Source organism: Phaenicophaeus curvirostris, chromosome 2 (genome assembly GCF_032191515.1).
Source record: "Phaenicophaeus curvirostris isolate KB17595 chromosome 2, BPBGC_Pcur_1.0, whole genome shotgun sequence".
Taxonomy (NCBI): Eukaryota; Metazoa; Chordata; class Aves; order Cuculiformes; family Cuculidae; genus Phaenicophaeus; species Phaenicophaeus curvirostris.
In genome coordinates this window covers 45,913,871-45,926,773 of record NC_091393.1, presented here as the reverse complement: position 1 = coordinate 45,926,773, position 12,903 = coordinate 45,913,871, and the positions used below count along the sequence as shown (strand labels likewise).

The 12,903-nt window shown below is 37.7% G+C and overlaps 1 protein-coding gene across 16 annotated transcripts in view; it reads left to right on the top strand.

Moving 5' to 3' along the window:
• Positions 1-12,903, top strand: part of EPB41L2 (erythrocyte membrane protein band 4.1 like 2) — a 112,270-nt gene that overhangs the window by 72,018 nt on the left and 27,349 nt on the right. For all 16 annotated transcript variants that reach the window (XM_069851899.1, XM_069851908.1, XM_069851901.1 and 13 more), the window contains exons 6-11: positions 2,587-2,662; positions 4,867-5,085; positions 5,545-5,632; positions 7,156-7,312; positions 8,465-8,558; positions 12,652-12,824. In XM_069851899.1, coding sequence (XP_069708000.1) covers positions 2,587-2,662; positions 4,867-5,085; positions 5,545-5,632; positions 7,156-7,312; positions 8,465-8,558; positions 12,652-12,824 — 807 coding nt within the window. The remainder of the gene's footprint in view (positions 1-2,586; positions 2,663-4,866; positions 5,086-5,544; positions 5,633-7,155; positions 7,313-8,464; positions 8,559-12,651; positions 12,825-12,903) is intronic.

Genomic DNA, 12,903 nt, shown 5'->3' with positions numbered 1-12,903 from the left:
TCTCATTCATCAGGCAAAAGAGAAGATCACAAACTGTACAGAAAATATTTAGTAGAGAGTCAAGTACACTGTTATTTTCTATGAATTAGCCATGAGAATTCGTTTGAGTAGACATTGAAATTTTTCACATAGCCTAAAGATTCAGAGAATTTATGCTCTTTTTAGCTTTTTGTAAAGAATGTAGATTCCCCACCCCATTCAAAGGGTTTCTTGGTCTTCAGGCTACAGTGCTTCCTGAAAGCTACTTGTAAAAATGCTGACAAGAAAGAGGTACAGATTTAGGCAGGAATTCATTTGTGACTAGTTTAAGTGCAGTTTTATACCAGGAAAACTTGAAGATTGGTTTAGTGCCTGTGTAGGAGGATACATCTTTCATAGAATCATAGAATAACCAGGTTGGAAGAGGCCCACTGGATCATCAAGTCCAACCATTCCTATCAAACACTAAACCATGCCCCTTAGCACCTCGTCCACCTGTGCCTTAAACACCTCCAGGGAAGGGGACTCAACCACCTCCCTGGGCAGTCTGTTCCAGTGCCCAATGACCCTTTCTGTGAAGAATTTTTTCCTAATGTTCAGCCTAAACCTCCCCTGGCGGAGCTTGAGGCCATTCCCTCTTGTCCTGTCCCCCGTCCCTTGGAAGAAGAGACCAGCTCCCTCCTCTCCACAACGTCCTTTCAGGTAGTTGTAGAGAGCAATGAGGTCACCCCTCAGCCTCCTCTTCTCCAGGCTAAACAACCTCAGCTCTCTCAGTCACTCCTCATAAGGCCTGTTCTCCAGCCCCTTCACCAGCTTCATTGCTCTTCTCTGGACTCGCTCCAGAGCCTCAACATCCTTCTTGTGGTGAGGGGCCCAGAACGGAACACAGGATTCGAGGAGCGGTCTCACCAGTGCCGAGTACAGAGGGAGAATAACCTCCCTGGACCTGCTGGTCACGCCGTTTCTGATCCAAGCCAAGATGCCATTGGCCTTCTTGGCCACCTGGGCACACTGCTGGCTCACGTTCAGTCGGCTGTCAACCAACACCCCCAGGTCCCTCTCCTCCAGGCAGCTTTCTAGCCAGACTTCTCCTAGTCTGTAGCACTGCATAGGGTTGTTGTGCCCCAAGTGCAGGACCCGGCATTTGGCCTTGTTAAACCTCATGCCATTGGACTCTGCCCAGCGGTCCAGCCTGTTTCATCCATCTCTCCCTGCCCTACAGCCCTCTTTAACATGACAGCCTTCCCTGAATGCTTTCTGCATAGGCCTTTTGGGCCAATTGTTTCTCTTCATCAATTTGGCTTATGCAATACTATCAGCTTTTCATGAAGTGATGTGAATTTTATTGGAGATAAATGATGAAAGGTGTGCTAAGTCAGTCTGATCTTTAATTCTGTTTGTTCCTGCTAGATGTATTAATTAGTGTCTGACATTTTAAAAGTTATTTCTCTTACTTGTCTTGCACTGGATTGCAGTAGATGATGCTATGAGGCATATTTTTCCCCAAATCAGTGCTGTGTGTGGAACTAATAAACCAGGCTTTCTCATCTAAGCAGTTCTGCCTTTATTTTTTAAGTTATCATTGTTCTAAGAAATAACTGATGACTGGAAATATTAAGATGTGCTAAAACCCCGAGGTCTCGAAAGGAAGTGCTGATTTAGCAGCCAGAATGAGGTTCACATTTAGGTAGAAATTGAAGTGCTCCCATAAATAGTCGTGTCTGAAAAGCTGAAATTTCTGAAATGTTGAAGTACCTTAGAAATAATGGTGCAAAGTACTTCACCTTTAACACCTGTGAAATTTTAAGATGGGATTTTTTTTTTAAGTAAATAACATTAAACAAAGATATCAGCATTCTTTGGTAGCATAATGTTGGAAATGGCACTCAGTGTCTGGGATGATTTTGTTATTGTTAAATCATGCTTTGAAAAAAATGTTTATAATCTGTGTAATTATTTTCTTAATTTTTAGCAGATGGACGTTATAATATTATTTTCATTGTTTGGCAAGATATGATAAAGCTTAACTGCATTTGCTTTTATGCATAATCCAATATCAACATCTGCATTGTAGTTCTAATCTGTTTGAATTAGCGAAGTTCTACATTTTGTCAAGTTACTATTCCTCTTGCACATAGTGTTACAACACTGGTGTAGGTTAATATTCTGAGACTCTATTTTAATTATTGACTTGACTGACATCTCATCTTCAGAGTTGTTATACAGTCTCCCAGACTAACAGGGGGAAGGCTGTTTGCCTTACAGGAGCTGGAAATAAGCACAAATCCAGTGTCAGTGTCTTTGAACATATGTCTTATTGGTAGGTTTCAAATTAAAAACTTGTGATATTTACATAACTTATTGTAAAATATTCTTTGGAAATTATTTTTAACATTCTGATCTTTGCCTGTGTGTACAAGTTACTACCTGATAATGAAAATGTATGCTTTTTACTAATACACTGTAAAAAAAAAAAAAAGGGTAAAAACCTTTCTTCAAGATTTTAGTGATTTAAGTTTTACGATTGCCTAACATTGTCCAATAAGGTTCTTCCTCTGCTTGCTTCAACTTGTCTGAGATTAACAATCAGACATTTTCCATGTTTAGGATTACCTTGGATATTCACCTTTAATGTGAAGTTTTATCCTCCTGATCCTTCACAGTTGACCGAAGATATCACTAGGTATGTGTAGCTCCTGATTTTCAACTTAAAAGTTACTGTTAGTCTAACTTGAAGACCGTGTAAAATTTCTTCTCCAGTTTCTGGATGCTGTAACAGGTTTGGCTATTACTGTGGAATACTACAGATGTTCTTGTACCAGCTGCTTTTTTGATTGGGGTTGAAAAGACAAAATAAACTTACGGAAGAAACCTGTGAAAGAAGAATTTAATGATAAAAGGGGGATATTGTTTCGGTGGGAGGTAAGATGCAAATGCTCATATTTGAAAGAAGCCAGTGGTTTATTTGAAGGACTGCTGCTTTATTATATTCCAAACGAGGATTTGAGGGTATTGATATAAAGAGTAAAACTCAAGGGATCCAAGGTATTGGGTAATAATCTGGGCTAGGTTGGTGAAAACAGTTTTATACATATACATTAAACACACAAAACATAATAAAACCTAAAAATAATTATCTTCCTAAATTCTTAGAATGAAAGTACTTGGAACACAGTCAGTACCAGGTACCTAAAAAGCACTGTTGCAAGACTGGCATAACCACTGAGTAGAGTACAAGGAATTGACTCCTGGGTTTTCAGGAGTGGTGAAAAACCTGAATGTTTGGGTTTGGAGTTAGCAGACCCTGCTGAGGCAGGATGTATGTGCGTATCCTATCTTTCTTCTGCACAAAATAACATCTAAACAGGTATGTAGTCGATAGATTACGACAAATTGTGTACTGAATGTGTTTGACTATGTATTTAAAAACTGTCGTTTTCTGGAAAATTTTCAGTGAGTTGCTTGGCTTTTCAATTGTGTATTCAGCTGATAAAAACACTTTTGTGGTTATAGCTGAAAGCTGAATTCCTGAAATTTTAAGGTTCGCTCATGAAAACCTTTATTTACATTTAAAAACCTGCGCTAGGGTAGGATGTCTACTGGTTAACTTGTTAAATTTGGTTGTTAATTTGATAGAAGACTGTGTGCAGTACCTGAAATATTAAATTCTAATACATGGATCATAGAATCACCAGGTTGGAAAAGATCCACAGGATCGTTGAGTCCAATTATTCCTATCTGTCACTAAATCATGTCTCTGAGCACCTTGTCTACCTGTCTTTTAAACACCTCCAGGGATGATGACTTGAACACCTCCCTGGGCAGCCTGTTCCAGTGCCCAATGACCCTTTCCGTGAAAAATTTTTTCCTAATGTTCAGCCTAAACCTCCCCTGGTGCAGCTTGAGGCCATTCCCCCTGTCACTTGGGAGAAGAGGCCAGCTCCCTCCTCTCCGCAACCTTCTTTCAGGTAGCTGTAGAGAGAAGTAAGATCTCCCCTCAGTCTCCTCTTCTCTAGGCTAAACAACCCCAGTTCTCTCAGCCGCTCCTCATAAGGCTTGTCCTCCAGCCCCTTCACCAGCTTCATTGCTCTTTGGGAGAATAACCTCCCTGGACCTGCTGGTCACACCATTTCTGATACAAGCCAAGATGCCTTGGCTTTCTTGGCCACCTGGGCCCAATTCCGCATCATGTTCCATCAACTGTCAATCAACACCACTGGGTACTTCTCCCTTCTCCTCTGGGCATCTTTCTAGACAGACTTCTCCTAGTCTGTAGCGCTGCACAGGGTTGTTGCGCCCCAAGCGCAGGACCCGGCATTTGGCCTTGTTAAACCTCATGCCATTGGTCTCAGCCCAGCAGTCCAGCCTGTTCAGATCCTTTTGGAGAGCGATGGTTTAAGAGAAGGAATTACAGATTCTGTACTAAAATGGCTTTCTGTAGTATTACATTTCTTGATTCTTTCATGAACTACAAGGGACTTAAAAGTTAGAATTTCAAACCAAAGGGCAACTTCTAAGGAAATACCCAGGATTTTGTTTTTTAAGCTCAGATACCTGTAGACTAGAATGTGAAATGAAGGAGTTCCACAATCAGCTTTTGTTACAAATTAGATACAGTTTTTTCATTCATTTTATATTGGAAATCTGATTTTTTGGGGGTTATTTGTGCAACTAATATTGACTCTTAAAAATGGATGTTAAATTTACTCTGTAGCAATAATGCTCAAATAGCGTAAGGTATAGCAAATTATTAATGCATTGACTTATTTTAAAACATGCTTGTATGATCACATCCATCACAATAAGTTCTGCTACATGTCTCAAACTTGCCACCAGTAACACTTTCTCTGTTCTTTATGTTGTTTTTTCCTTTCCTTTGTCTTGCAGATATTTCTTGTGCCTGCAGCTCCGTCAGGACATCGTTTCTGGCCGGCTGCCATGTTCTTTTGTGACTCACGCCCTCCTTGGTTCATATACCTTGCAGGCTGAGCTGGGTGATCATGACCCAGCAGAGCACCGCAGTGACTACATCAGTGAATTCCAGTTTGCACCCAATCAAACTCAAGAATTAGAAGAGAAAGTAGCTGAGCTCCACAAAACACACAGGTGTGTCAGATACAATGGGATTAAAGAAAATCATCGTGCTTTCTCATGTTTATGCCAGTTCTTTTCAGAGTATATGTGAAAGTGCTAAGCTGATTGTTATGCTATTTTGGCGATCTTCTGCTATGTAACTAGGAGGACCTCTTTAGTGTTTATTAAAATTTTGGTTTGAAAACAGTAGTTTCACTAAGAACTCAGAAAAGAAATTTGGAAAATATTTTATCTGAGCATGTGAATTAGTTTAAACAACATACAGCTAAAATATTTTGAAAGAGTGAAGGTGAAAATCTCTACTAAAGGAATATACTATGCTTTGAAAAAAATGATTTCCCCTTCAGGGCAAAAGTGCTGTTTGTACGTTACAAACTAAGGGTTTTCTATCTGTGTGAAATCTAGGATGCCACTCAGTTTTAATTCTCCGTTATTTTCTTCATAAACTCAAGGCTTATTCAATGGTTTTAGGGGCTTGACTCCAGCACAGGCGGATTCCCAGTTCCTAGAAAATGCTAAGAGACTTTCCATGTATGGAGTGGATTTGCATCATGCCAAGGTACTGGGGTTTGGTTTTGTTTTGTTTTAGGATAGACATGCTTAGTATTTAAGAACGTAGTATTATAAAGGTAACTTCAGAAGTTCTTATGCTTTTGCTTCTTAGGTATAAGCCTTTTATCTCTCCATTGTGATAATTACTCAGCTTACAGCTCTAACATCCTTAGAATTTATTTTAAATCTCTTTATTTAATGTGTAGACATGTGCAGCTTGGCAAGAATCTTTTATTCAAAAGAGCGCAGCTAAATGCTATTTAAATGACAGATTCTTGATACCAAGGAAGCATAACACCATAAAGTTTAAAAGAACACATAATCATTTTTCTAATGCGATTGTGCTTTTCGCACTCCTCTGGGTAGGTCAAATAAAATTTGCATCTCTAGTGGGTTTTTTTTTTTTAAATAAAAACTCAACAAACCAACTAACCAACCCCTTTTCACTTCCCTTACACAAATCCAGAGTCTCAAATAATTAGTAAAATTAATATATTGTCGGCGTATGAGTCCTATAGTTAAAAAGGAAAACCAAGACTTTTACACACTGGAGAAACTTTGTTTAATTCTGTTACATATGGAAAAACTGTGCACTTGTTTTAGCAATTTTCTATAGATCTTCCTGTGTTCTGTTAGAAACACTGGAACGAAATATACTTAAATTTTTATCTGTGCACACTGTCTGTTACGTTTATTCATTTTAATACAAGTGCAGCATGGCGAGTCACTTGGTCTGTAATATTTTAAGGGACTTAGATTTTTTTTTTTTTTTGTTGGAGCTTTCTTTTGCTGTAGTGCACTAACTGCAGACATTAGAACCACTGTTTGCCAGAATCTACTTGCAGCTGTTAGTTGTGCCAGTGAAGTGACTCTTAATGACAGTGCAGTATTTGATGTAGTTGACTTGTTGTTAGGAAGGACTTGAGATTCTGCTGTAGTGTGTAGTGTTACAGTATATTGAGGCCCTATCAGTAAATGATTAGTTTTGTGGCCTGTAAAATTTCTATGAAATACTGTTAGTGGAACAGAAGACTCAGAAACCCAACTGGCCAGCATTTTGACTATCATTATATTGACATTTTCAGCCAACTATCCATTACTTCCTGTATCTTTATCAGACTAGTAGGTGACCATGATCACCGACTTGTTTAGCCTCTCATTGACTGTTATAACTTGGAAAGGCCTTTTCAAATTTTTTTTCTTTTGATATTTGCTGAATTTATTAGTAGCATGCTCACGGCACCTCTACTTGCTTGTAAGTTGTTGACTTAGCTCTTATTGCCAGAATATTAAAGAATTTCCCAGTACTGTGGCATACGCAGACGGAAGGATGCCAAAGCCATTACTTGAAGCCTTTCCCATAAAAATTATATACTTGGCTATTTCTGCTTTAAGAATCTTATTGTCAAGGTCTTTTGGGTTCGAATATGAATCAAGTCCCAGTTGCAATGTTCCCTCAAGGTATGCCAGAAGTACCTGCTTGTTTGGAGTGTTATTAAAACTGATTTCTACGGAATTCTTGTGTGATAGGATTCTGAAGGTGTGGATATCATGCTGGGTGTTTGTGCTAATGGACTGCTCATTTACAAAGATAGACTCCGGATCAACCGCTTCGCTTGGCCAAAAATTTTGAAGATTTCCTACAAGCGAAGTAATTTCTACATCAAAGTCAGGCCAGCAGAAGTAAGTAGCATCTTTCTGCCTTGTTTCTTTTGTGAGATCATTTCTGTCCAGCAACAGGAAAACAGCCAGTCCTCACAGGCTTATGTTGGATTTGAGCAGAACTCGTGTTTTATTTTCCTATTCAGATTTTATTGATTGTATTAAACACTTGTTTTGATTAGTAAATGCAGACCAAGAAGAAAATCTTATTATCTTTTGTTAATAGATGCCATCTTTTAGTTTACTTTTTTACTGGGAAAGCTTGTTACACTGACCATATTCTTGCTGTCAATACAAAAGTAGTCCTGGGAGAGAGCCAGGACTTTTCCTCTTTGGGTATAATTGTTCACTCAATGTTAACACCTCTTCTTGAAGTGTAGCTGAAGGCCTGAGTTGTCCTATAGGATATTGTAACTCTTCCTGTTAATTGCTTTGGAAATAGTGCATTCAGCTTTATTTTCAGATACCATTATAAGCTTGTGTGAGTTACTGAAGGAGTAGGGTTACAATTTGAACACATTGTAACTGCAAATTTAACAAAACCTAAAAGGTCAAACAAGTAATGCTCTCTTAAATCATTATCTAAAATACTCAAGGTAGCTTCTACTGTGTGAATAAATAAAATGGAAGAGAAGTCTTAATACCAAAAGTACTACTCACATTGTAGTATTTTAAGCTTTGGAACACAGATGTATTGTTCTTCAGTGGTTGGTGCAGAGATGGACTTTTTGCTAAGAAACTTATATAGTGAATGGCTCAAGTAAGCTTAACACTGCGGTATGGATTTTGGACTTTTTTAAATCTGAGGAAAGTGTGCAGCACAACCTGCAATTACATCATGTAGTTTAAAAATAAATACATGTGGCAGCTATTCAGGAAATTGGCAAGGAACACTAAAGTTTTATTGACTTTTTCAAAAGAGTCATTAGTACAGATAACAAGTGATAATGTGTTTATTGCTCTTCATGATTAGCTTGCCAAGTACAATTTTATTAAAAGTTTGGAAACACTGTTTGGGGTTTTTTGTTTTTTTTTTTTTTGCCTCTTAAATCTCATGGAGACTTATGACAGGAGAATTACAGCTTATTACAGTAATGGAATGATCTGAGCTGTGCCTGCTAGTTAATAGCCAGCGTAAGAAAATGGGTTAATTTGTTTGTGGATTCTTTCCAGTCAGAACAGTTTGAGAGCACTATTGGGTTCAAACTGCCAAACCATCGGGCTGCTAAAAGGTTATGGAAGGTTTGCGTGGAGCACCATACTTTCTTCAGGTAAGTGATAATTCTCTGCTTCCCACAGTTTTCCAGCTCTGCTTCTGTTTCTTTTAAAGGATACCAAGCAAGTAGAGAATATTTTCCCCTTCTTTGCCCCTAATTTCTCATTCCAGTAACACCTTGTACAAGACGGCCTAGCAATCATTGACTCTACGTTACCAGTTCTGAAAGTGTTAAGCACAATTAACTGTTTTATTTAAAGTCTGAATGTGAACAGAATGGAAGTAAACTAGTGATCATACATAAGACTTCCCAAGAGATTGATTCTTCAGAGTGATTATCTAGAAAGCCACTGTGCACCTCTGCAAGAAGCTCTTGGAACCTGACAGTAGTAGTCATTCACCTTACTTTTCAGAATATTTTGCTAAGTGTAAATGTTTACACCTGAATTTTTCTGTATTCATAAATGGCACAGTTCATAATAATCCTTTTAAAGAATAGGGAATCACTTTAAGACCAGGCTACTAACTTTCTTTGCATTTTTTTCCCTAGAAACTGATAAACAAAATTATGAATTGGTCTTTGAAACTATGGTCTACTTGTAAATGAGCACTTTAACAGCAGGGCATAATTTTCTCTTTTTATTTCCTCCGTTGAAAAGGAATTATAAGAATCAAATGAAGACTTATTTTTTCGGATAGCACAGACTCTATGAGGGAGTGCGTGGGCCCCATGCAGCCTAGGAGGCACCGATATAGATTTAATGACTTGTGCTCTGGAAAGGCACTGCATCTGAGTTACTTGCTTGAAATTAGTGCAGTAACTTGGGTATATAAAAGTCAAACTTTCAGCAGCTTGGTTTTTATTTTGAAAAAGCAGTTGTATTTTAAGGTAGATGCAATCCTATTCGTGAATACTAATCTAAGCAGAATATTCTTCCTATACTGAACTTCAGAGACCTTGGGGACCCGTGAGACTTAAGCAGTTCTTCACTGGAACTGTCTTACTGGATGGTTTTTAGTATGCAATTTTTCATAGAACGTGGAATATTCTTGAATGCAATGTTAGAATTTGTTCTGAGATTGGCAATCAATCACAAAATGCTTTATTTTGAAGCCCTTTTTTAAAAATCTTGATCAGAGTGGGTTTTTTCTTGTTTGATAGAATTAATTAGTTTAAGTTTATTAACACACATAGTCCACCATTCTTTTCTTTTAAAATTTGAAGTGTACTTTAGCTGGTGATGTCTGCTACTACAAATAGCATGCAGTTCTGTCTGCAATTAAAAGTTTAGTAGCACTCTTCAGTTAACTCATGTAGTGATTTTCTTTGCTGGGAACCTTATTTCTGAATTTTACAGTAATAAAATGGACTTGAATAGGGGAAAAACAAATCTTCTGAAGTCCAAAAACCCTAGCCTGAGAACTACCATTTGCAAATACAAACGTTTTTGGGAGTGTTAATACATATTAGATGATCTTGCTACAGAAATTCTGACATAACAAAAGTAATTGGATTTTATTCAGATTGGAAATGGCTTTTCCTAACCAGAAACGACATTATAATGAGAATTATGTAACAAATACTTGAACTGTTCTGTAAAATCCATATACTCCACTGATGTCATCACACATAAAATCCTCAGAACCTTTCATCCTGATTTAAAAACAGAAAAAAAAAAGCTCTATTTTTCAGCAAAGATGAAAAGCAGAAAGCAATTGGTACGGTCCAAGAGACTGTGGCTCTTTCAGAGTTTGTGTAAATCTGGTGTATGATACCACATTAAATTGTATTCAATCTAGATACAGCATGCTCTGTACAATATTGTAAGATTCCTTGTTGTATTTTGCGATGTTTCAGTTTTTATCAAATAATTACATCAAGATCTGTCTTCTTAAAGTTTATGGGAAATTTAACCAGCTTAAAGTTATTTATAAAAATTTTAAATTGACTATTGAAAGTGACAACCAAAAGGCACTGAATTCACTTGTATCAGCTACATTTTAGAGTTCTAATACCATTTTTAAATAGCAACAATCTGCTTTAAGAAATGCAGTCAAACTGCGTTAATCTGTTGAGGTAAGCTTAGTCTGCAGCTCTAGACCTTGAACAATAGCTGCAGAAACCTGCTTATAATTCTGCTTTATGATGTTTTATTTTAAATTTTCATGATTGTTTTAGTGTCACCAGGATGTCATAAAATGATAAAAGCATATTCTTCAGTTACTTTATGTAATAAATTTTGTAATACAAAAGTTCCATTCATATGCCCTTGATCAGGAAGTAATTAGTTCTCTTGTTTTTTCCACATTAAAAGAATTAAAAGTTTATATCAGCAGGGTGGAAGATAAAAATGGTAGTTAATGCTGTAGCTTTGCCAATACTGGAAAATAAAGAACAGAAAGAACCTTGGAAAAACCCTCTTAGCTTTCTTCCTCTTAATGTATAATGCACTCTCTCTTAGAAATAATGTGGAGAAATAAATTGTCGCAAAGGTTGCATAAGGCTGTTTTATAGAAGCAATTAAAGGGAAGTTCCAGATAACTTGTGATTTTATTACATAAGTGGCCTTAGTGCAGGGTAATGGATTAGTCTGTCTTGAATTCTGTTTTCTCTGAAAATGTGTTGGAACAGATTAGGATTCAGGTGCATTCATATGCCTCTTAGGCATGCGGGACCAGACCCTCTGGTTAGTGCTCTGACAGCGCCATAGACATCTTCTCGTAGAGAAAATGGTAACCTTCTACCTAGCTCAACATTCTTTTTTCTAAATATCTTATAATATGTCTGTTTGGGTGAAATACCTTTAGAATTACTGTCAGTTTTCAGAACCCACCATCGGATACTATCTTACTGTATGTTAGATCAGATTCCACTGATAAAGATTCTACTTGTGTAAATGCTTCAAAAGGCAAGAACAAAGTCAGCATACTTCTGAGTCTTGATTGCTTGTCTGTGCCATCCTGAGTAGAAAAGGAACAGTAGTTGCGCATTCTGCTTGAAAGAAGCTGATATTTGGTGAGCTTATCCTTTGCAGATCCTCAAATCAAAAAGCCCTGTCTGGAATAATCTGATGATTTTATACAGCAGGAGAATAGGTCATGGAGACTGCCATGGTGGGCAAGAATCCACTTTTTGCACTACATTGATCCAGGAAGCAACATCAAAGACCTTTCTAGAGAAGTGGTGTCATGGTTTAGCAGAGACTAGGAAGAGTTCCTGCAGTGGTGACTGCTTATCTTGTCAGCAAGGATGGCACTGGAACAAACAGTGCCTGCAGTGTGGGAGCTGATGGCTCAGATTTCAAAAACCGAGTACAAGCAGTGAGGATTAGATGAATAAATAAGAGCTTGAAGTCCTCATACTGAAGGAAATTGACATTGTAGAGGACCTGTGTCTTCAAGCTCATATGATGTCAAAAACTGGTGGAAAAAAACAGAATCCCCCATAGCAAATTCTGTCACATTATTTGAACCTTCTGACATTGTCTCTTAGCACTTAGGTATTATACAAGGATACATACCCACCATAGAACCCAGTATTAATAATGCTTGTAACTCAATCTCTTTTTCATTAAATGCTTTTTTCTCCCTCCTTATATACATGAAATATCAACTTCTATAAATTACTTTCTAAATTACTTTGTGAAACTTTTAAGTGCTTGTTCACAACTGTCCAGCCATCTCAGTCTTTTTTTTACTTGATACAGCCTTCTATGCAGCTTTGAGATGCCATTCCCTAACTCTGAGGAATAGCAGCTGCTGTATTGCTACCTCAGAGTACAGGCAAGACAGTGGAAGCGGGATGTATAATTTCTATTACAAGTAACGTTCTAATGAGAGAGATCCAAGAGGTATTCTACCTAGACCTGTCTTTTTCTGGGCAAAAATACCATTTAACCAAGATAGCACAAAAAGATAAGAATCCCAGATGCTTAGTCATTCTGTAGAAAATGTGATGGTTATTGGCATCACCTCAATTCAGCTGCAAATAATATCATGCATTGTAGAAGTTCTTTGCAGAGATTATGGTAGAATCCTTTGTTGCAGCGCACAGATCATGTATGGTCTTCCAATGCTGAAATATAAGTAACATTAAAATAAGTAAAATAAAACCTTTTTACCTGTCTCTTCTCTTGCTTACCTTTTAGACTTGTAACACCGGAACACCCCCCAAAAGCGAAGTTTCTGACTTTGGGTTCCAAGTTCCGCTACAGTGGACGTACACAAGCACAGACACGACAGGCTAGCACCCTCATAGACAGACCAGCTCCGTACTTTGAACGCACTTCAAGCAAGCGTGTTTCCAGAAGCCTCGATGGAGGTACGATATTTGACTTAGTTCTTCACTTGTAACCTTTACATTGTTTTGTCAGTCTGATCTGACCAACATTCAAAAGTGT